Source organism: Ciona robusta, chromosome 7 (assembly GCF_009617815.1).
Source record: "Ciona robusta chromosome 7, ASM961781v2".
In the NCBI taxonomy this organism is placed as follows: Eukaryota; Metazoa; Chordata; class Ascidiacea; order Phlebobranchia; family Cionidae; genus Ciona; species Ciona robusta.
In genome coordinates this window covers 2,190,877-2,215,019 of record NC_143241.1, presented here as the reverse complement: position 1 = coordinate 2,215,019, position 24,143 = coordinate 2,190,877, and the positions used below count along the sequence as shown (strand labels likewise).

General features: G+C 35.3%; 5 protein-coding genes and 2 long non-coding RNA genes across 10 annotated transcripts; 1 reads left to right on the top strand and 6 right to left on the bottom strand.

The window, feature by feature from the left end:
- Positions 1-15: 15 nt before the first annotated feature.
- Positions 16-5,304, bottom strand: LOC149733443 (cytoplasmic 60S subunit biogenesis factor ZNF622-like). 2 transcript variants are annotated; one of them, XM_089881471.1, is made up of 10 exons: positions 5,034-5,304; positions 4,534-4,702; positions 4,102-4,222; positions 3,475-3,617; positions 2,957-3,041; positions 2,419-2,627; positions 1,408-1,570; positions 1,067-1,201; positions 769-875; positions 16-244 (listed from the first exon to the last, which is right to left on the bottom strand). In XM_089881471.1, the coding sequence occupies exons 1-10, from the start codon at positions 5,208-5,210 to the stop codon at positions 111-113; spliced, it is 1,443 nt and encodes a 480-aa protein (XP_089737597.1). In that variant the 5' UTR covers positions 5,211-5,304; the 3' UTR covers positions 16-110. The 2 variants fall into 2 exon arrangements, with proteins under 2 accessions (XP_089737597.1, XP_089737596.1); XM_089881470.1 differs by having other exon boundaries at positions 2,957-3,044; positions 5,034-5,285.
- A 1,984-nt stretch (positions 5,305-7,288) lies between these two features.
- On the bottom strand, positions 7,289-9,709 carry LOC149733442 (intraflagellar transport protein 70A-like). Its single transcript, XM_089881469.1, has one exon. The coding sequence runs from the start codon at positions 9,621-9,623 to the stop codon at positions 7,662-7,664; it is 1,962 nt and encodes a 653-aa protein (XP_089737595.1). The 5' UTR covers positions 9,624-9,709; the 3' UTR covers positions 7,289-7,661.
- A 1,116-nt stretch (positions 9,710-10,825) lies between these two features.
- LOC149733441 (uncharacterized) lies at positions 10,826-11,794 on the top strand. The gene is made up of 2 exons (XM_089881482.1): positions 10,826-11,456; positions 11,528-11,794. The coding sequence occupies exons 1-2, from the start codon at positions 10,970-10,972 to the stop codon at positions 11,650-11,652; spliced, it is 612 nt and encodes a 203-aa protein (XP_089737608.1). The 5' UTR covers positions 10,826-10,969; the 3' UTR covers positions 11,653-11,794.
- Positions 11,795-12,283: 489 nt separating this feature from the next.
- LOC149733440 (uncharacterized) lies at positions 12,284-13,180 on the bottom strand. Its single transcript, XR_016385351.1, has 3 exons — positions 12,998-13,180; positions 12,762-12,925; positions 12,284-12,510 (listed from the first exon to the last, which is right to left on the bottom strand). It is a non-coding gene; the product is annotated as an uncharacterized LOC149733440 (long non-coding RNA).
- A 261-nt stretch (positions 13,181-13,441) lies between these two features.
- LOC149733439 (membrane progestin receptor gamma-B-like) lies at positions 13,442-16,814 on the bottom strand. 2 transcript variants are annotated; one of them, XM_089881477.1, is made up of 7 exons: positions 16,549-16,814; positions 16,190-16,335; positions 15,757-15,933; positions 15,291-15,447; positions 14,584-14,735; positions 13,780-13,903; positions 13,442-13,680 (listed from the first exon to the last, which is right to left on the bottom strand). In XM_089881477.1, exons 1-7 carry the CDS (start codon positions 16,665-16,667, stop codon positions 13,587-13,589), a joined length of 969 nt encoding a protein of 322 aa, XP_089737603.1. In that variant the 5' UTR covers positions 16,668-16,814; the 3' UTR covers positions 13,442-13,586. The 2 variants fall into 2 exon arrangements, with proteins under 2 accessions (XP_089737603.1, XP_089737604.1); XM_089881478.1 differs by having other exon boundaries at positions 13,608-13,680; positions 13,780-13,832.
- Positions 16,815-17,155: 341 nt separating this feature from the next.
- LOC149733438 (bifunctional peptidase and arginyl-hydroxylase JMJD5-like) lies at positions 17,156-21,911 on the bottom strand. Of its 2 annotated transcripts, XM_089881475.1 has the most exons (8): positions 21,576-21,911; positions 21,119-21,250; positions 20,782-20,857; positions 20,249-20,388; positions 19,204-19,289; positions 18,869-19,034; positions 18,195-18,361; positions 17,156-17,830 (listed from the first exon to the last, which is right to left on the bottom strand). In XM_089881475.1, the coding sequence occupies exons 1-8, from the start codon at positions 21,795-21,797 to the stop codon at positions 17,779-17,781; spliced, it is 1,041 nt and encodes a 346-aa protein (XP_089737601.1). In that variant the 5' UTR covers positions 21,798-21,911; the 3' UTR covers positions 17,156-17,778. The 2 variants fall into 2 exon arrangements, with proteins under 2 accessions (XP_089737601.1, XP_089737602.1); XM_089881476.1 differs by lacking the exon at positions 21,119-21,250.
- A 631-nt stretch (positions 21,912-22,542) lies between these two features.
- LOC149733437 (uncharacterized) lies at positions 22,543-23,860 on the bottom strand. The gene is made up of 3 exons (XR_016385352.1): positions 23,631-23,860; positions 23,137-23,165; positions 22,543-22,680 (listed from the first exon to the last, which is right to left on the bottom strand). It is a non-coding gene; the product is annotated as an uncharacterized LOC149733437 (long non-coding RNA).
- Positions 23,861-24,143: the final 283 nt, after the last annotated feature.

Sequence of the window (24,143 nt, the reverse complement as noted above, 5' to 3'; positions counted from 1 at the left end):
AAAAAGGCAAAAATATACACTATGTATGTTTTATTTGCACTTGTAAATGACATTGGCACAATAACCACAGCACACCTGTATCCCCAACCCCTTAGCTGGTAGGCATGTGCTTAGAAGACAACCTGTGGTCGCAAATGCTTCATCATTGTCTTGTTGTTGTTGCTTGAAAGCTTTTGCTGGAACTTGGACTTCATTCGTTGCACAAACTTCATGTCCTTGTCCATTTTTCGCAGTGCAACCATGCCTGTAGATAGAAGTTCCATTGATATTAATCAAATGACTAAAAATATTCTATTGAATATTCTTTATGTTGGTAAGGTCCTACAAGTTGACATGTCACAGACTTGGTATTTGGGTCAGAGTTTGCCCATTATCCAAACACCCAGGGTGATAAAACCATTTAGTGACCAATGGGCAGAACAATGTCTGTTAAGCATCTTGCCAAAAAACATCTAGCTTCTGTACGCCCATCCACCTTCGGTAACAATGCAAGTTCCTAACCACTGAGGTGCTGGAACTTATTAGAAATATAAAAAAAAATAAGAAAATAGCCTAATTTTAAGAAATTTACCCAACACCAACTACACAACAAACAAGGTCTTTCTTCACCCATGCTTGCTGTCCAGCTGCTTTTATGTTAGATAATAAAGGATATAACAATATTTTCTTTAAAACTATAATGCAAAACATTTGTATAAAAACGCCTTTGTTTTGTTTAAAATTAGGCTTTTTTATATAAAATATCAAACTAGATTGTGGGTTTCTCACCTGCACCACCCTTCCATCCAATGGCACGATACTGGTGCATAAGTCGATCAATCCTTCCTCTATTCTGTTTCACTCGCTCAACTGGTGGGAAGTTTTGTCGGTAGTATCTGAACATGTATAAAAACATTAAAGTCATAACAAAAGTTTTTTATAGAATAAAAAATATTCAGTTTTTTTGCGGTCAATTTAAGGCAATTTGTAACTGTTTTTCGCTGCAGTTTGTTAAAAAAAACATTGTGAATATATTCAGATTTTGATAATTTTGACAAATTTTCAATACTTCAAGTAGTTTTCCAACCTTAATAAACTTCTATGGCCAATCCTAGCACCAGAGGGCAGCACGAGCTCAGAATCTTCTTCATCTGCATCACTGGCCACTTGAGGGAGCTCTTCATCTTCCTCAACATCAGGATTAAAGTCCGGATAACTTGAGCTGGAGTGAAACAACTTACTTTTTACTTTTATGCATTATATATATATTTTACTATGTATTTTATACTTTTGTACAATCACAGAAGAGTTTTGTTAAAAAACATCAAATTTCCAAATTTACCTTTTTGCACAAAAGTGGTAAAATTTGGAAAAAAATAATTAATATGTAATGTGTACATTTTTTTGTTTTTGTGGCTATTTTTTTACCTAAAGTCATAAAAATCTGCATATTCTAGTGAAGCATCACCATCAGAGAGCATTTTCATGTGTCCCTTGTCCCTCATATGTGTTTGCACAGCTTGTAGTGAGTAGAATGCATGGCCACGTTCGTTGCACCATAAGCACACGTTGCCCACACCCACCTTTTCACCTGGAGGAAGAACACAGACATTTGAAATGCTAAATACTAGTCTTTTACTATGGTGTAAACTAGCTACAGATAAATCTTAACACCCAATGAGGAGATTATGCTCAGCCATTGATGTTCTCTATAGTTGTGAAATGATAATGTGTTTATATTCGTCACATTATAGTATATGATGTCGTAATGTTATGCGTCCGTTCAGGCGTGGCAAGTTAATTGCACGTCACCAGCTTGTTGTGTTTATTTATTTATTTGTATTCAGGAGTGTTATTTATTCGTTTAAATTTATCTTGAATTAACTGTCTCTGTAAACTTTGAAACATTTATTTAGTACTTTAATAAATGTGCTGAAATGGAATTTCCCTATTATTGATCCCACACTAATGCACAAATTGTAGTTGTAGTCTTTGTAGATATAGCATACAAAGTGACATTGTGGAATTAAAGACATAAAAAATTTGCTGTTATATTTTAAACTGACAATTACTTTTACCCAAAGAGTGGTATAGCATAGGTACATATAAAAATAAGCTTATTGATTGTTACATCGCAAAACAATAATGAAGTAAACATGTTATGTCATAATTTTAATTATGTTGTTGCAATTATTACACTCAATGTACGTATTACGGTAAACAACTCGCTCAAATGAGGTAATACTCTTTGTTTTCTTAAATAAAAAACAAATTACAATAAAATTTAATCACACAGCCAGCAACAGTATAAAGCTGTCATTTTTAGGTGCCTACATGAAATTAGTGTTGGTCTAAAAACTATTCCAATAGTAAAAAAAACAACAAATAGGTTCAGTTTCCATACTTTTTAACCAAAAAACATATATACAAACCACATGCCTAAGTAACTGAGGAGTCCTTCTAGGTTGGTAAGGTATTGAAGCTCTGGTACAAAAAATCCATGAGCACGCGACATGTGAGTGACATTGTTTTCAACGTTGGTTGATTTTCTGCAGCAAAACAAACACTCTGTAGATCCGATTAATTTCTGGGTCCGATTTCCTTGCGATGCAAGAGATTCCACATCTGCGTCTGAATCTAACTTCACACTGAAAGATGAAAGAAATGTATCTGATTGGTTAAGTAAAAAAATATGATTTAAGATACACCAACTAAAATGTGTTGAAAAGTTCATCCATTTTTGCGGTTTGGTAGAAACAATGATTTTAAAACAAGAGTTTTTGGGAGCAACATAATTTAAGTGTGATAGATGTTAACTTGTAATAATTTATTAAAATGTGTCAAAAATTCTGCCATTTTTTGGTTGTTTATGGCAGAAATATCTATATGAGAATATATTTTTGTTGCAACACAAGTCATAAGACAAATTACATAATTAATTAACACACTAAAATAAAAAAAATTAAAAATGTCTTACCTGGCGAAAACCCCAGCCAGAGATGAGGTATCCGTGCATGTGGATTCAGTTTGAGATTCGGTATCGCCCTGTTCTGAGTCATCTCCTTCTAATAAAGATGTTTTATATGATGAAGGTGTTGCTTGAATATTTTTTTAAATTCTTATAAAGTTTATGAATGTTATGTAAGTTATTTATCTTCGCGTGGTTGGGCATCAACAGTCTCTATAACATGGACATTCTTTTTTCTACTTATGCCTGCTTACAAGATACCACCTATGTAAGTTGGTAGAACGTAGGGGACTTTACTTTTAGGATTTTGCTTCCATATGGCTGACAATTTGAACCATTTATTAAGGGTTGGAGAAATTGCCGTAATTAAGTTTTGCCCCTAATGGTGACAGCATTAAGCCTCAAATTCATATCCTCTTGTCTACAAGCCAGCAACTGTGCTAAGGTGAATACTTTTACCTTGCATGAAGCTACAGTTGTAAGTGTAAACAATTAAAACAAAGACATCATGAAGCTTGTCAATTCACCTATTGTGTCATCATCGCTCAAATCCTCCCACTCCTCATCACATTCCTCATCCTCCTCTTCTTCTTTGTTTCTATCATTCTCCTCAATTGCTTTTACTTGTTTCCTGTACCATCGGAGCCGTGGGTTGTCATCTTTGTTGAATCTGAGTGAGAATAAAAATATTCATTCAAATAAAAAATAGCACTTCAGAATATAAAATTCACTTGTCCTTTTTTTACCACAACTAAACTTAGCTTGTCTCATTTTTTACGCACAACTAAAAATTGAGCTGGGCCCCGGCTGACATGCTATTGCAATATTGTTGCACGTGAAGACCAATTAATATTAAAAATGAAAAAAGTGACTAAAAGGTAAGTCAGCAATCAGCATGACTTTTTTTAACTACTTTTAGTTTGTTATGAATTTGCTTTTTGAAAAGTAATGAATCGCAACGTCAGTAAATTAGGGTGACCAGTCCAGTGTTTCTTTGTGCAATTTTTTAATTAAAAGTAAAAAATTAGATATAATAACTCAGCATATCTGCACTGCATTAATCAATCAACGTTAAAACCAAATTTGTTTTAGAAGAATGCGCGTAAAATATCCTGCATTTTAAAATGGTTGGCACTTATACGTATGAGACTTACTTCTTAGTTGGTTTCGGTTCTGCGGAACTAATGATATCAGGTTGTTGTAATTTATTTCGTGCATCAATCACTGCTTTGTTAAACGCAATCTGTTCCTCTGACTCTTCTTCATGTGAAAGTTCTGTGAACACAACAAGCACAAGTCAATTAACTAGAGAAATTAAGTAGTGCAAATACACTGAAACACTAATATCGAATGTGATTTAAACCTTGACACCAAACTGAGAAACTGGTAGGACTACCAAAAACAAAGGTCTTCTAGTTCAAACACAAACTGTTTATTTTGTTTCTTGCTTTACAGTTTTAAAACTGTAGAAGTAATATGCATAAAGGTTTAAAAAATAAACTTAACATCAGGCTTATCATTAAAAACTACCTATAAAAAAACTATTAATATTTCATTTTATCAGATAGAGTGCTTCCAATAAATACCTTTATCTTTCTGTAACTTTTTCTTTAAAATTTCAATCTCTTTGCTTTCAGCTTCCTGGTGCTTCTTTGACTTTAAGTGATTGTTGTAAGAATTAAACGAATTGAATTTTCTTGAACAAACTTTACATGAGAAGCCAACAATGTTTTCCTTTGATTTGTTTGTAGCAACCTGTAAATGTTGTAAGAATTGTAAAAGTAGGCCACTAACGTAGATGTTCAATGGGTGCTTTGCGTAACATGCTGTTTTATGAGTCTTTATATTTAGGCAGATCCATAATTTACTGCATTAACCAGACTTATCATTAATGGACTATGAGTGTAACTACATTTTGGCCAGGCCACCAAAGATTTGTTTTTTAAATTCAGAAGGCCTATACCCACTAAGAGTAGGCTATACTAGTCAGATTAATAAAATGGTGTCAATACAATAAATGCTAAAACAAATTTCTAACAAAACAAATATATATAGTACATGGTACATTCTCCACTAAACTTCTTACCTGAGCTTTTTGAGCTGCAACTTTTTCGTTAAAACTCTCTCTGGAGACAGGAGGCAAAGCCACTACTTTACGTTTTAAATTATAACGATGCCAATCACACTTATAATGCGTCCTTTGCATGTCGGCATCGACAAATGCCACATGACACGTAATGCATGTGAATGCACTTTGCGACATTTTCGCCCTTAAATAAAACCTGAAAGCAAAATAACAATAATATGCATAAATATCGACAAACAAACTGAACAATTACTATAAATTTCTGAATAATTTGAGCATAATATGACTCTTATATTTTTAGGGAAGGTGTGGTTATTGACAGTAATATAAGGTAACAGTTTTAGTTGTATTTTTATACGTTGTACAATTCATATATAAATTGACCAAAACAGTTTATTTGAACATGTAAATATGTTTCATAAAATGATAACAATGTTAAATTTTGAAAAAGTATTTTGATGTTTTAAACAGAGTCTCTTAATAAAACACAAATTGTTAATACGGCACAACTAGGACTTTACATTACATTCATATCAATCAAAAACCTGTGTGTTACAAAAAATCCAAAGCAATATAGGCAGAAGTGAAGCGTACATATTTGTGCACAGCTAAGCAACTGGTTAAGCCTAGCTGCAGTTTCTTCAGAAAAACTTATTCGTTTTAATAAAATTGTGACCAACGCTGAAAAAAAATTCCCACGAAATGCAAAACAGTTTGGATAGAGCATTGCAATAATGACTTCTGTTATAAAGTAACCAAAAGGAAAAGAAATATTTTGGGGTTTTAAGACAAGAAAACACAGACACACAAACACCCCAGATGCTAAACAAAGCAGGCTTGCTTGTGTTTTAAAATTATCGATTTGAACATCTTGCTTGTTGGACACTACTGTGGGCTCTGTAGTTAAAGTAGGGGTAACACAGTTAGTGTGTTTACAATTATTCATAATTTCATGCTGTGATTCTTCTGCTACAATAGGTTTATTATCATTTTCTTCCTTAATTCTGTGTATTATACTCTGATAATCCAGAACAGAAGAATCAGACTCTGTTTTTGTAGGAGATAAATTATCATTTTCATTTAGGCTGCTCTCTTCTTCTTTGGAAGCGGTGATCATTTCATCTCCGAGTATCCTCTTCATCCTATTTCCTTTATTTTCAAGCAATCTTCGTCTTCTTGTTTCCGAACGCATTTTAACTTTGTCCACGGACATCTTATATAATCTAAGCAAGTCTATTGGCTCAAATTCATAGACTTAGTAAAGTTTTTTAATGTAGTTTTCCCCCTGTTAATGTGAAATCGTGTAACTTCGTCGTCCGTTAACGTTTTGTATTTCGTAAATTCCTCTTTTGTCCATGTGAGAAAATAAATACGATCTGTTTTATTATCTAGCTTGTAAACTGTGCGTAAAATGTCTCGATAAAGAGTAAGTACTTCTTGTCTTCGCATAAACTGTTTCAGCGTTAGCGTACAAACAGGGATTTTACTCGCCATCGAAACTGTACATAGCCTGTATCAATCTATCACATCTGAATCACCAGTTTCTTGAAACAAACGATTCTTTCTGTCTTAGTTTCCTACGTATTTTAATTATTTATACGTTACATTACATTACATACCCAAGTGTTTCACAACAAACCTGCAACCTTTATAACTTGTTTTCGTCACATAAACACATTCACCTTCTTTCTTTTTAAACACGCGTGCGTACTACGTACGTCACCAAGCGGATGCGATCTGAACATATTTTAACCCGAGCTAATTCACAAAACAGTATGGACCAGAGAGATTAAAACCAATCTTAATTTCTTTGATATGGACCATATATATTTTATAATACAAATGTTTTATAATACAATATGATCCAGATATTTGTTTTCGGGGCTTGCTTTAAACCTAGTAAAGTAACAGTAATCGCAATGTAACACGTGGTATTAAAAGACGTGCAAATTATAACTGTTCGTTTAACCTAATGAGCACCCGTAGAACTTCTTATTTATACCGGGTGCTTAAAAGGCAAACTTATGCCACTATATGCAGCACACTGAACGTACGTAAGACTATGTTATATCATAGTATTCTGGTTATATGGTCTTACAAATAAATTATAGAGCTGATAGCTAATCTAGATAATAAAATAAATACATAATCATCTACCATAGAAACTGTTCGTTAAACTTACCTCTGCGTATGATACTGCATCGACTCTGGTATGTAGTAAATACGCCATCATATAAACTATGGGACTCTCGGTACAAGTATATAGCAAATGTAATATTTTTAATAAACGTATATGCCGAAAACGCGTCTAAAAAGAGGGTAACTGCACGAACGATTGATCACATGCTGTATATATAAGTATCGGATCATTTTGGATTTCGTTTCTTTTGCTGAAAGTACGAGTGCGTAATTCGTGTAGCGGCGTTTATCATATAATAATATTTGTAAAACTAAAATAAATGTCTAGTGGAAGCTGAGATCACGAACAAGATGTTCAATAATATACGAAGTTTACATAGACGTTATATCACTGTAATGAAAGAAAATCTAATCTGTACAGAGAACGGTGGCTTGAACGATAACACCAAATGGAACACAGTAAAGTTCGCAACCTTTTTTAAGTAAAACTCAAGGCCAGCCCATATACTCCATAAACACCGCTTTCAAGAGCCTCGCCTCATACGAGACTGTGTTTTTGCCGTCAGGGACTTTCGGTGCGTCTCCGAATGACGGCGGCGCGTTCGAGGCAACAATATCGCGTCCATGCAGTTCGCAGTGCTCCAGGAACTGTACCACGTCGTGAATGGCAGCATCACGTAGGATTAGCATCTGCTTTCCGAGCGCTTCCAGCAGTGAAAGTATGCAACGCTTAGCGTAAAACCACGTGTCAACGCCAAGCTTACGGTTGTAAGGCTCCAAGCTTTTTATCACGCGTGAAATTCCAAAATCGAAGTTGGTCTTGGCGCAGTATAATGTCCCAATGACAATGTTGACTGTGCACAGGTGGAAGACTTTACGATCAGGATCATCATACGACATCTGCTCTTCCTCTTTTTCTATTTTCCTCATGAGATCTTCAGCCTCTTCATTTTGGCTGGTCATAATGTAGGAGACACACAGATTAGCAAGCACCACTGCTTCCACATCTAGAATACTATCGTAATGCTTTTTCACAATTGGTTCGTAAAACCCAACTGCTTCTTTGAACTTGTTATCTTGCATGAAAAGCACATGAGCCACATTCAACCTCCATGCTTCATGCTCGTTGCAGAACTCCACTGATTTCCGGAAGATTCTTTCAACAGCTGCATAATTCTCTCTATCCCAGTAGATCTTGGCTTGCTGCATCAACACAGGGATGTATTGCTCAATTGCTTCATCATATTCATTGACTGCCTTTTTGACCGAAGCTTCATCATGCAAATCTCTAGCTTCCTGCACTTGTTTAGTGAGTTTTCGCAGAGTGTCAATGTGACGACTGGCCATCTCATCCAGCTTTCTAAATGCCTCCTCTGGTGCGGTCTGTTTGGTGATCACTGCATCAATGAATTCATACATGTAGGGAGAAAGATACTTAAAAGTGTAATCACTGTATTCAGCTAAAACATCAGCAGCCAAGTCAAGGTAATCATGTTTCAAATACAACAGCAACAGGTTACTGAATGTTTCAGATGGAAAAGAACTCTGTTGTAGTAGAAACTGCAGCTTTTCAAAACCTTCTGTTGCCTTTGTTGACATGTTCATCAGTGCTACATTGTGTAGCGTGTAAGGGTCCAGTTCTTCCTCAGATCTAGGAGGCATGTCTGTCAGTGCCTCCCCTGCTGCTTCATAGTTCTTCAATTGATACTCAATGGCTGCTTTTAAATTAAATGCTTCAACCAGTGCAGTTTCTTTCAAAAGAACTGTGTTTCCGACACTTCTTACATCAATACCCTCTGTAGTCATGCCAACACTTAATTCCGGATGTTCTCTAATTCCCTTTTCAATAACATCAGCAATATGCTTAAGAGCTGGCGCATACTGCTTTTGACGGTAAAAGCACAGGGCCATGTTGTATGACAGGGAAGCTTTGTATCCCGACACTTGGATTGCTTGCTGAAACTTTTTGCAAGCCTTTTCAAACTGGTTCTCCTTGTACAATAGACATCCCATGTTAACTATGTTATCTGAGTCATCTTCATCAGCAGTCTGTTCCACCAAGCTTTTGGCTCCAGCATAGTCTTCTTCCATGTACTTTATTGCAGCTTGAATTTTTTGCACCTTAGAATAATAAGCAGGATTCTCAATACCAAATGAAGCTTTCATTGCTGTTTGAAAGTCACCCCCTTTGTACAAAGACATGACATAATACAATTTATAATCATCCACCTCAGGACAAAGTTGGGTAAGTTGGTTGTAATACTCAGCAGCATTTATAAAGTCCTGACTATGGTAATAGCAATAAGCAAGCAGGGAAATGGTTGCTCGTAACTGTGGCTGTTTTTGCAATTCCATGTTGAGGATTTCAATGGCACTTGCGTAATTCCCATCTCGAATTTTCTTATAAATTGTTGAGGTGTACTCCCCGTCTTTAATTCCAAGCATATTCATTTTGAAGCCAAATTTAAATAGCACAAGATGCAAGACTAAAAATATTAAAAGTAGCTTCTGCACACAGAAAATTGAATATTTAATGATGCATATATTGCCTTTATTAGCAAACTAGCAACGCAAGGAAAAACACAATCAACTAGAAGTTAATAGTATGCTTGTCTACAACTAAAAGTTTGCAGCTTTCAAATAGTTTCTAATAAAAAAGCTTGTCGTTAATTTAAGAAAACGCTATTTTTTGTCGTTAATTTAAGAAAACGCTATCAACGGCGATGCCTAATATACCGAAAAACTATAGCCTACAGTATGTTAAAATGTTAATTTCCAAAACAGCCAGTCCTAATATAAAACTAAACAGTAAAACCTATCGAAAGAACAAAATAAATACACAAACCACAAACTTAAGAAAATCTCCAAGGAATGAATGATTAGTTGTTTTCAGTAAATCAAGCGGTTATCTTGTGGTATAGAAATCTTAAACTTTGACTTTTTAATAGCAAAAACATTGCAGATACACTTATGAATAAGAACAAAATATTAAACGCCACGTAGAGTAATTTTTTAAAAACATACGGTTTAATTCATATTATTCTCAGTTAAATCGAAGAGTATTACCCGATGCAAACGCGTTTCCCACATCGTATATTCATACGGCAACTGTTCGGTAGGTTTGAATTTGCTAAGGCTAAAAGAAGCGACGTCAAAGAATAAATTATATCTACGATACGTAGCATTAAACTATTGCACAGAGTTTACCAAGTACAAAATTGCATAGCTGCCTTTAAATAGCGGACGTAAAAATCCACATTAAGCTATTAGGGGCGAAAATACACTCCAAAGAACATCATGATGATTTTGCTTTCACTTCGTTTCGTCCCCATCGATCATGCAACAACACCACAGTGTGTGACCATAGATATCTAAACATATAGATAGGAAACTAAGGTCACGTGACAAGTGATTTTTGCACTTTAACTGCTAATTTCCGAAATATTATTATTTAAAAAGAAACAATTTACGTTAATATCAATATTTTTCTTTATATTTGAAAGTTTCACGTTATAATATAGTACTTTGTTTGAATTATCAACGAAAAACCAGTTTCAGACGCTTCACGCTTGACTGGATCTGGTATAAACAGATCGAACGCATTAAATCAGTCCAGTCTGCAGAGTATGACACGTCGCACGTGTATGCGCAAACTTTTAGTTTTGAACAATATCTTATATATTCTGCAGACTGGAATTTATTTACGTTGCTTCAATGTGTCAAATGGCTTACATTAAATATTAAGCAAATATTCTCAAACAGATACATAGAATATAACAGGAAATTTAAATTTCATAATGTGCAGCAATTTAAAGGAAGTCAGAGAAGCGTTGCTTGAGCTTGAGCAAGTTCGTGTCACATTCACCTGTGAAAATTGTAGTGCTTCATTTTATGATCCATACGATTTAACCATTCACAAAGAGAGTCACAACAAAGTTGATACTACAGACGACGAAATAAGATTGATATACCAGGCAGCCCTTACAGCATCCACTTCTATAGGTATTGTAATTCCAGAAAAGTATTATTCAATGCCACAGCAGTCATACAAAACCATCAAAGATTTAGTTGGAAACTACAAACAGCATCAGAATTGTGAAAAATTGTACATGGAGTATAACAAGCTTTGTATGAATGCAGATGAAAATCTAGGAATGCTACAACACTTGGCTGCTCAAATTTTAATAAAAATTCTGGATGCAATCGCAAACCAAAAAAACAAAAACGCACAACATACCAATGCTGCTGGTTACAATATCGAGAACATAGGCGAACGTGATCTAGGTATGTATATAAAACTCTAAAATTTTCATTTGTTTTCGGAGCTGTGAGTTTAATAAATAATTATATTTCAGAAATACTTGAATATATTAGTGGATTCTTAATTAAAAAGGCCATACAACATTACAAAACCCATCACCAAATCATTCTTTCAACATTCTGTCAAGATGAGCCAAGTTATAAATTTGTTTCTGCATGAATAAAGTTTTTATGTTGTATGAGGTAGAGACATCCAAGCAACCAGATAATATCAATTTGTCACATGTTATAGATTTTGTAAAAAGGGATCAGGAATATCATGCTTTTGTGGATTCTTTATTTAATAAATGGGAACAAGACTATGATGCCCTTATTCAGGTCATAAACTTCATGCTCCACTTATTCTTAAAACTTTTAGGTCACAACTTGGCTAAATGCATGTTTAGGAACAAGCGCTCTGTACGTTCTTGTATATCAAAGGGGATTAGGAGTGATCTGAAACAGATGTGCAAAAATACCTAATTCTGTTTTGTGTGTTTATATACATAGTGTCCCAGAAGGTGCCTCCATGTAGATTTTGTTTCTAAAATTTTGTTAATGTGTTATATTTATTGCTGTTATGCACTGTTGTTTCTATAAATACTTGTGTGCTCTTTGACCTAAATTTGGATCTCGGGAAGCGCCTCTGTCCTGCTTTAACAAAAAAAACCTCGAGAAGTGATAAATTTGGGTAGAGCAGCAGGTCAGATCGGGTATCTCAAGCACCCCGAGCTAAAAGGCTGTTGCTTGTTAATAATCACTGTATATGTGTTTGTTGTAAACTTTGCAAATATAATTTGTACACCAGTTCATTTTAAGTTTTGACATTTTTATTTAAGAAACCTAATTGAAACTTAAGGCAACAGAAAAAAAGAAATTCAAAGTGTAGGAAAACAGTGTAAACAATAGAAGGGATTAGTGTAGGAAAGAACCCCCACATCTGTCTTTTCATTCATTATGGGCACTTCACATGGTAACCGCTAAGTATTATTAGATGAGAATCTTTAAAGTAAGAGATCTGCAGCATACTTAATTGATCCTGTTAAGTTTTATGTAAGTAAGTAATACTTTTATAACAGGAAAGTCTAGAATTAGAATTAGTTTTTATCTAATATAAAAAGTGGTGTCCCAGTCCCCCCCAAACAAATGTTTGGGTATTAGCCCCTCAAAGGGGGGGGGGTATCACCTGTACCAGAAGCAGGCTCATTGTGGCTGGTTTGGTTTAACCTGTTTTAAATTAAAGACATTACTCTTATAAGTATCATCCAACAAAAACAATAAATACAATACCTTTTCAATAGAGGTTCATTACAGACAGATGTCCAAACATTCTTTGTCCCAAAAGTGGTGTTACCACCTTTGATTTGTTTAACTGCCTTCCGTTGTGATATTGCTGTTACACCATAGCCAATTTGTGAAATATTTGGATTGGTGTTGCGTCTCATGGTATTTCTCTAAATGATGAAATATAAATAAAATGTTTATATATATATATATAATAGAAACTTTGTAAATGTAATACTTACTAAGTTTCCAAAAGTAGCTTCTAAAACATCCTGTGAATGTTCCGAGGCAAACATACTTTAAATTATTATGTGGCCGATCTCTCAGCAATCGTTTCGCCAATGCAATAAAATTTAATGATGTGTACATTAAACCATATAAGGTACCCCTATTTTAAAAAGAGACCGTTTTATAATTGCATTTTTGTACACATATGTACAGCCAGGAATGCAGCAATGACTCATTGTAATATATATATTAATATTATTACTTCAATATTGGTGCACTGATAGAGTAAATTAGTAGGATTAGGTATATCGGTATTACAATAAATATCGATTAACGAAATGGGCGTATGCACGTGCGTGTTAGTTATACAGTGTACAAAAGTTTTAAGCAGCCAAAACATTTTACGTATAAGGTACCAAACACAATCTTAAAACAATTAAACATTTACCTGCCTCACAACTGCAATGCGGTTTCAGAAGATACATTAAACTTACTATCCGAGTTTTAACATAGTTGACTTCGATTCACGTGATTGCCGCGAATCAACTTTTTACCAGACCCATCGAAGCGTGACGCGTCTGAACGATTTCGCTAGTTTCCTATCTATATGTTTAGATATCTATGGTGTGACAGAATGAATACGAGTGAATATACTCCGACAGTCCAAGACCAAGTAATAGAAAGACCATTCGTACCGCTGTGGAAAACTTACATATGAATTTCATCGTTCCTTTCGTGATTGTTGTAGGTTTTCATGATATGCTACTACTATATCCAAGAAAATAATATCATGCTCGCCTCACTGGAGACGTTTTTCGCTTCGTTCATTCCATGCTCAATCAACAGGTTCTGAAAATACATGGCAAGAGCGGAGCAAATATGAAACAGCTGATGGGAATTACCGATAATGTCGTATTTACCTGTTGATATAAAAACAAAAATACATCACTAAATGATGAAGAAATTTATTTCGTCTGTTCGGTCACGATAACGAAGAACGGGAGAGTTTATAAAGGCGAAAAGACAGGTAGTAACGGTAAAACAACAGTAATTGTCAAAACACGATTATTGATAAAAATGAAGAAATATTGTTTGGATAAAAGGCGTGACCGATACACTAACAATACAATGTAAATTAAGTAAACAACGTTTAATTAAACATACAGAAGGGTGGGAAAAGATGGGACACCTTTTCATTCTATATTCTCATCCCATTTGGTAGTAAACAAAGATTATTCAAAAAATTATAAAACCGTATCCTTATGACTTCAATAGACCGTTATTACCTCTTTATAACACGATCAGGATATTTGGATATTGTGTACCAAAGGTGTTCCATCTCTCCCCACAGTACTATATTACAGTTCTATACCCATATAATGTATAATTGTAGGCGAGCATGATATTATTTTCTTGGATTGCGGATATTTTTTTAGATTGACAGTTTCCTAGATTTAAATTTCGTGATTGACGATTAAAACGAGGTGTATCACGGCCTATACTTGATGGGTGTCTAAGTTATAACTTCTAAAGTAGTCCTTCCGCGCGTGATGTTAAATTAGTGAGATATCTAACCAGTATATTGTTTAAAACGTTTCACCTGGATAAAAGCGTTCCGGTATGCAACTAGAAAAAAAGAATCCTCCAAGTGAAATAAAGAGAGTTTGTGCGAGGAAGCAGACAGCAGCGAAATAGTCGTACGATTTGTTTGTCGTTGGAAAACACCCAGGTTCGTCTATGTTCATAGTGAACCTTGAAAATAAAAACGTTAAGCAGGTGTGTTTTGTCATATAGTTGTGTGGGGGAAGATGGGACACCTTTTCGTTTAGTTTGCTCTTTCCATTTGATTACGACTTCCATAGACCGTTGTTAATTGTGTAAAACACGATCAGGCTATTTGGATATTATGTATTAAAGGTGTCCCATCTTCCCCACCCTACTATATATAAATAGAAGATTGTATGTCATATTTGTACTAGAATTAAAATCACACTTATATAGTTCTGTGGGGTAAGATGGAACACCATATAAGCACCTAAAATTCCCATTTTTCCGATTGTGTTTGAAACAAGTACCAACATTATAGAGTAAGCTAGTATAAGGATGTGGTTATAATTTTGTAAATAATTTTTGTTTACTTATACCAAATTGGAAGAGAAATGAGAATGAAAATACATCGTATGTTATTTCACCCCTTCCATATTTAAAGGACTTTCTGTATCTGAGTTGTAATATACATTTTTTCTTGGAGTTCTTTAGATTTCAAAGCACATAACAAGGTTAATGTAAGCGTGCCACCCAACCTACCTTACTATACAGGGTAAAATGATTAGCAATGTCATCAGTGTACAAGGCAAGCTTCTTAGTGCTGGACTATACGATGAATGTGAAGTTTGTACAGAGAACATGGTGTGTAGGACCGTAAGGATGACTACACACCCCATGTATACAGCTCTGCTCAAATCTATGTATATATTCAACAATAGATAAATAGTTTATTAAATGGGAAGAGTTTTGATTATGAGGAATTGGGTGTTGTATGACATATATTTTAGTAGGCAGCATTTGATGTTTGATGACTAAGTGTACACTAAAGTCTAAATGACTGCAAATTACGTAGCAAAAATAAAAAAAAATTGTCGGTGATATACCTCGTTATAGTCATCGTTTTTGCAACCGTATGAAACAATTAATGACATAACATTTTCTTGGAACAGGTATATTAACGGTGCGACTACAATATTGGTTTAAAATTTTTTGATAATCGTAATACCGTTAAAAGGTCCGTAACAAGACATGGGGCATGTGAGATGCTCAAATCCCAACAACACACAGAGAGCGTACAACACCACAGCCGCTTGGTCCACAGCAAAACAGCGATGACAACACCGCTCTGAGTAGCAACAAAATAAATGAGCGAAAGAGCTGACTACAAGCAAGTAGCACGAACCTGTGGGTGGTCAATATGGCCTGGTTTAATATCTGTTGCGTGAAGCAGTGCCGATAGGCTCATTTGGACGCAAATTTGGGCTTGCAATAATGGGATCCCACTTTCCAAGTTATATTGCAACCAGACCACTAGGGCACAGCAAAAAATGCTTAATTTAGATTTTAGATAAATGGCCAAGCAACGACTTTACCAAAAACACTACATTGTTGTGCAATATTAAATTATTATAAATATAAAAAATATAGATTTAACTTACCAAACGAATGAATGTAAAACGGTAGGTGTAGTGCTTCGAACGGGGTTTCAAATTCGCTGATTATTCGACCAGTTCGAGACATTAGCATTATCGAAGCAACAAAATGCGTCCAAAAGTTAAAAGTTTCGTTCGTCGGCCAAAACGCACTAATAAACAAACAATTGTAGTTAAGCCTTAATTTAAATATTTCATAGGAGATAAAGGACGTCCGACGTCTCAACTCTTCACTAGTACAAGACACTTATTAACAGATTATCACAGCGTTCATCCATCTCAAAATAATAACGGCCTTTTACCATGAACCCATAACCTACATATAGCTATGCACGGCCTACTAGAGTGAGCTATGGTTTACCAACCTTCGCAAACAAGTAAGAATCGAGCCAGATTCTCTTCTGTATCCGGTATTTACAAAGTTCTGGTGAAAGCAAGATGGAACGCCGGCTCTGGAGCAAACATACTTCTCGTATTCGGGCATGGCAGCAACACCAGCGCAAACCAGTTGACCAGATAATGTTGTTACCACGGCTTTATAATATATTGCGTTTAATCACCAACACGTAATAAGAGTCAACTGTGACGCGAGTAACGTAAAGAGGAGGTGTTATTGCGTCATGTACTCGTACTAAATACAACAGGATACAGATGTGGTCTTACTGGAAAACGTTAACACGTAATAACACTAAAGCAGTTTAATACCCGACTTTACTGCTAAGTGCAATTTAGAATATGCCTATACGTACATAGGCTACGCTTATATTTTCTGATGCTAAAAACATAGTTAATTGTCTACGAACTTTTACACGAAAAATCGTATACAACTCAATACTGCAGCACATTAGAGGCTATTAAGACTATACTATCACTATAGACTTCCGTTCATCGCAACATATGCACGCAAACAGTAGATACGCTGCGTAAGTAAATGGCGTTATATGTATAGTTACCGGCAGATCACAAGCGTGGTGCGTAGTTCGCCATAAGTATATTTGCATATCGTGGAAATGAAAGCAGAATTGCAATGAAATTAATTCAACGTGTAACCGATTCGCGGTCGGGTATGTATCAGAATGCATGTGCTACTGGAAAAATCCAACAATTTTTAACCCTGATACCCAAACAGAAAAAAAATTAAATTTTGATAATTTTACAGCAAAAAAAACAAGCGAAACAGCTTGCAAAGTGACTTTAACACGCATGACCATATTGAACAAAAATAATTTTACTTCTTGGTAAACTTGTTTTAAAAGAAAATATATAGTTAAAATCTGTCGCATGATAATAGCTGATTAATTTTTTTTAAATAGAAATGATTAAATTTTATACGCATTATCTTGTGTGTGGCGATCCCGCAATAATGTGTCAAGCAAAGATGCATTTTTCGAATATGACTATTGGTATAAACGGACCAGAAAACTAATAAAAACTTAAAATTCTATAAGACAAATTACTAAAACCCTATCAATAAGTGTGATTGTCTAACACATCCTTCATATCAAACCGCCTCTTCACGTCCCGTTCAATCGCCAGTCATGTCAGCTTTCACCACTTTTCTCCATAAGGCGTGGTCGTACATCATCCGTATGCGTTCATCTCCATCTTAGCCCTCTAACTCTGAGAGGGGGAGGATTTTTCCCACCTCTTTATAAAAAGATTGATCAAATATAAGTTTGTTATCCTAGCGTGGCGCGACATTGGATTTTGTAATAACACAGGTTTTTTGTTTCATTCACCTCGTGCCAGTCTACGAGTTACCACATGTGTAACTTTGTGTGGTGATTGTTTTTGGATTTTTTCAATGTTTTATAGGTGGCCATTTCACAACCAATAGGGGACTACAAGGATGGGGCAATTGCAGTATTTCTTAAAGGTCAAACATCGCAATGGTAGCTGCGTTAAGTCTTGAACCCGTATCTCTTGGCCGGAGGTTGCTAACCACTACCCGCCAGTCCAAAAAAGGTTATCACTTCAGGAAAATTGTGTAGGAAGTTGTTATTATACTGACCCATTAAATTCTGGGAGTGCAACCAGGTTGAGATATTCTTTGATCGTTTCAACAAGTTTATTAACATGGCTCTGTGGTGCCACCTCATGGAACTGTTTTAGTAAAAGATTCTCCACACAAAGTGGGAGGCGCTGAAGAGTTCTTTCAAAAGATGCAAAGGGTCGATTCTAAAATAATGAAGGAATGACACCTATTTATCCTCTTGGGATGGAGCAAATGTAGTTGTTATTAAATAGATGCATTATTTCATACACCTTGTGCCTGATTAATGGTTGCCACATATGTTTTTCATTTTTATTTTACTGAAGGACTGCCACTTATTTTATTGAAGGATTGATGAAATCTTTAGTGATTAATGGGTTGAGGCAACACGTGTTAAGTATCTTAACCAAAAACACTCCCACAATGATAGCAGTATCAAACCTAAAACCTGGTTTACTTTGGTTACGGGTTGAGTGCTCTAGTTACTCAGTGCATTACCAATGTAATACTATGGTTTAACAACTGTTGTTTTGTCGCTATATCCTGTCTTTTCGTTTGAAATATTTCAAAATCTTCGCTACTGTAATCGAAGAGACAAATAAAAGTTGTTGTTATTATTATTATTATTATGTTAAACTGGTTAGTAGGAACAATGAACAATAAACCATTGTAGCTATGTGGGCTAGCCATACCTGTTCTACAATATTTAGCAGCCAGTATTTAAATGAAGGCCAAACAGGTTCTTCCATAATTCTTGTGATGTATCTGTCTTCACCACTTTCCCCGAAAAACGCATTCATTGAGACAGAATCACTAAGAGAAGTAACTTGGTGCCACCAGAAAGCAGGAATCAGAAGTCTGAAACAGAAAAAGTATAATTTCCATCGAAACACTTTTAATTGAACAATAGAAATTGCATGAAAGAAATGATACAGAAAATAAAGGCAAAATAACAAACTTTAATAACAAATAAATTACATAAACAAGTTATTGGATATGAAATTATGTATAAAAATGTTTCACTTACAGATCACCAGCTTGTAATGTACAACTGTAACATGTAACTTCAGAAAATTTAGGAAATTTTTCTAGATCCACATTGTCACAATCAACCTGTATTTGGAGGAAATTTTACAAACCTTTTTCCTATGTAAATCTTAATGTAGTTGTAAATATGGTGTCCCAAATTTCAATTTAATTATAAAAGATTGTATCAGCAGTCAGCACTTTTAATTTCCAGCACAGTTGGTTAGCGCGCATGCCTCTAACCCAGAGGTAATGGGTTTAAGGCTCGTTGCTACTACCATTGTGGGAGTATGTGTCCTTGGGCAAGACACTTAACAGCAATTGCTCCAATCAAGTGGTCACTAATGGGTTGTCCAGAAATACATAAAAAAAAATAAAAAAATCCTCTAAAAATATTCACCCCTGAGTAACATACATCGCAAGCTGGCACGAGGTGTAGACCCTTGTTATAACGACTCGACACGCGAGGATAAGTAAGTTACATTACATTCATTTAATACCAAACATTATTTAACACCCGGCGCCGTGGCGTAGTGGTTAGCGCGCCTGCCTCTAACCCAAAGGTAATGGGTTCAAGGCTCGTCGCTGCTACCATTGTGGGCGTATGTGTCCTTGGGCAAGACACTTAACGGCAATTGCTCCAACCCAGTGGTCACCAATGGGTTGTCCAAATTATCAGCCATACATAAAAATGAAAAAAATCCAAAAAAAAATAATCACTCACAAAGTAACATACTTGGTAACTCGTAAGCTGGCGCGAGGTGCACACCCGTGTTATAACGACTGTCGTTTTCCGGCCACGCGAGGATAAAGTAAGTTACATTCATTCATTCATTCATTCAACACACAAACTTAGTTACTAAAATTTTCACGTTAAACACAGCTTAACAAAATTAAACAACGTTAAACACTTTGCATAAGGCAATATGCGTGTTCTAATGTAGTTGCGCCCATGGCCATTGGTGCTTAATTTGATCGTTTGTCTACCAAAAACTTTGCAAGAATGTCATTTTGTTTTAAAGACTAAACCAATCTTGAATACCAACCTGTGATTGAATTGTCTTTCCTCTTGAGCCAAGAGGATTCGGATACATCTTCTCAAGATCGATGCAAGAGAAAAGTTTGACTCTCTTGCTTCCTTCAATCATCATCAATAAACTTGCATCTGGGTCATAATGGCAGTATTCTAAAATACAAGCAAAAATTAATAAGTTAACTCACAAAAAAGGAATTTAAACAAAGTTATTATGCAACATTTTGGTGATTCAAAGTAATTTTATATTTTTAGTGCAAAACAATTTAAAATATTAAAATCTAACATATTTTACCTCTGGCTACCAAAGGAAACCACCAACAAAACCTTACAAGTTTGTTTAAAACTATTTAAACACCCAGCCTTTAAATACAAAATGAGGACTAGCCAGGTTAGAGCAGGTTGATGTTTTTATAACGTTGTATTAACAAAACCCAAGGTGTTTCACACTTTATGCAACATTTTTATTTATAGGTTTATGGGTAATAACTTTTATCAAAATGATCATGTAAGCTCAAAACAAATATGATTTAATGTTCAGTTTACCATAATGTCCCTTGTGAGCCACCCACAAGAACGGTCCGTTGTGTAGTTTTCCAATATCAGGAATCTTACAATCATCCTGTAAGTAAATTGGAGTAAGAAGCCACAATGTACAAGCCTAAGTAAGTATTGAAAGATATTGCCAAAAAAGTTAATGTAATTTTTTGAACATATAACTGACTATGGGTTAAGTAATCTGCAAAGAAAGGTACCTTAGTACTTTAAAACAGACACCAAATACATAAAACTTTCTGTCCAAAATGTTTATCATCAGGCTATAGGCCACTGTATAATACACAATGCGACAAATAAAAGTCAATATCCATGCAATACCATTAACCTGTAGCTGAGGAAATGTCTTGCTTATATTTTGCACAGCCATGTATGACGTTAAACCTCGTACACTCTTTGCTCTCATGTCCGAAATATACTCACGGAATGTGGTCTCGCGAATTATGTACTGCTTACCCACCTATTAGTAAACAGTTTACGTCATAGAATTATTTGCTTAATTTAAAGTAATAGTATACCGACTGTTTTTTATCTCTTAACAATGAAATAAAAGGTGCTAGTGAAGGATCTCCCCCCCCTTTATTTGCTAACCTAACCCCTATAACCACTAACCCTCTAACCATCAACACCAAACCCCTAGGGGTTAGTGGTTGGCAAATAAAGTGGGGGGATATTAAAATGTTTTCTCCTATTATCATTGAGAAAAAAACCCTTGGCAACAGTCATGTGTACAGAATAGTTTATGCAGGCCACTCTTAACAATATACATATGTTATATTATATACCTTGTATTCGTCAGAATTCGTTCTGCCGCGAACAGTAACATTGTTTAAGCCAACACGTTCCAGTAAGTAATCTATACTCCATTTAGAGCAAGCTAAACCGTCCAAACCCGCTGTTATAACGACAGGCTTGCCTTTTCTTAAATAACTTTCCTCAAACTCTAGTTTGTCAAGCGTATTTAAGCGAGGAACATCAACGATGTTTTCTTGAGAGAATCTTGACATTTTAAAACGTCATTTAGTTTAACCTGCTTGTTTCTAATTTAGCCCAACAACAAACAAACCAACACTACGCTCGGTATCTCTACCACGAAAGTGTAAAATTCACATGGAGCTATACAGAGAAGACGGAAAAAATTTTCCGCTAGGAGGCGATGACAAATTCGTTTCTCTATTTTATGGGGAGCAGTTAGTTTCACGGTTTATACACATAAGATATAAACCCCTAACCCCTAACACTAACCCCTAACCTCCAACTCCTAACCCCAAACTCGTCAAACAAAAAAAAAACTTGAAAAAAAAGATAAAAAAAATATCCCACTGTGCGGGACTCGAACCCGGTAAAAATGAAACAAAGAGAGTTTACGACCGCACGCAAACCGCTACACCACAGACTCGACGACAGTAAATACAACGAAAGAGCGTATATAACCGACCTAATGTGGGAAATATGTTCTTACTAGTGTTTTATGTATTTGGAAAGGTATTTTTATTATTTAATTAATTTGTTTTACACTTATTAACGCTTTGTAGTGCTGTTTTGTTCGTTTTTTCGTATTTTTTAATTTAAATAATTACCGCCTCTAGCGGAAAAATTGTTCCGTCTTCTTTGTATAGTCCCATGTGTAAAATTCAACAGCTGTTTGGAGTAAAAAAAGCTGATTCACAGTGTGAACAATATGCTTCGTCATGTTTTGTCCATAACAGGGTTGTAAAAAAAACAATATAAAACAAATATAAACATTAGTACTAGTGGGTCTGGATATTCGTTTATTAGTCAAAAGAAACACAGCATATAAAGAGAAAGTAGTAGTTCTTCAGTATGGTTAATGGTTTGATTCATCGTCGGCGTAAATCGCTTGGAACAGCTTGTCACTCTTACGATTTACTATAAACAGGATAAGTTACCGTAAACTTCCCACGAAAGTCTGTCGTTCTGTGGCATGCTATATATCATATCCTTCGAATACAGCAAAACGTATCGACCACCGGAAAATCGTAGTATATGCGATGTCGTCTATTACTTAACTATAAACAAAATCTACAGCACTTTAAACATTTTCCAAATAACAATGATGATTTAAAGTGCGGTGGGGAAAACGGGACACACATTCGCTTTTTCGTAACTTTTGGTGGTAAAGAAAGAATGTTTACAGAATTGTATAAACATAGTTCAACGACTTTAAAAAGCGTTGTTAATTGTTCAAAATACAATCGGGAAGTATGGGATTTGGTTGTGAACGGTATCCTATCTTACCACACATTTTTACAACTCATATACACTCTTAACAAATGTTTTGCTAACAATCGTAACTGTGTCTTATGCTGCATTTACTTAACTTACTTTTCAATTGAACTTCATCGCCCGTCCATCTGTAAAACACAAGCTTGTTTATACACCCTTACACCGAGCACGTATTAATAAACAAATATAAACAAATATAGGGATACTATTAAAACCTAAATCCCATCTTTACTAAACCCTATTTTAATTCTCTCTTTTTACAGTACCGGTATATAATTCTGTAAATCTAGTATATTGGGGGAAAATGGGACACATTTTTGTCCTATTTTCTCGTCCCATGTGGCAGTGAACAAAGAACATTCAAAGAGTTACAAAACCGTATTTCCTCTCGACTTCCGTAGACCGTTGTCAAGTGTTTAAAACACGATCTAAAGGTGTCCTATCTTTCCCCATGGTACTCTATGCTCTGTTTACTACCAAATGGAACGGGAAAAGAAAACATATCTCACCTTCCCCGCCCTACTAAATATACAGTAAAAAGTGTAACGTAGCTTGCACGCAAATAAAAGATAACAATGTACATCCAATATTACCGTCTTCGAAGGTTTGTCGACTGTTCTATGGGCCATGTCCCAGGCTGGGCGTCCGACAAAATACTTGCAACCAAAACTAGCATAACTGCAACAATGATACGGTGTGACATCCTGTCGTTGTTTGTATACTTAAAGCGTTTGTAGCAGCTAATGGCATTCCAAGTTAAAATAAAACAAAGCGCAGGCAATCAAACCGACTCCGGGTGTGTGACGCTAAATTTCGTGATCTGACAAAAGTACAGCGGGATCCTATTCCAATCCGTAAGCGCAGGTCTTTAGCGCGCTGAGTGGCCACATACGTGTTTGCGTGGTTTAAACACATATTTTTTGAGACTGGACTATTCTACACGAGACCAGAACTCCCAGAATTTGAAGTTATTTCAGATAACAAAGCAAAAAAAACTATTGTTTTAAAACATTTGAGCAAAAATAAGGGAGATAGCCTAAAAGAGAATAAATGGAGAAACAACTATTGCATTGTCGGTTTTCCACGGAACAGCACGAAAACAACAT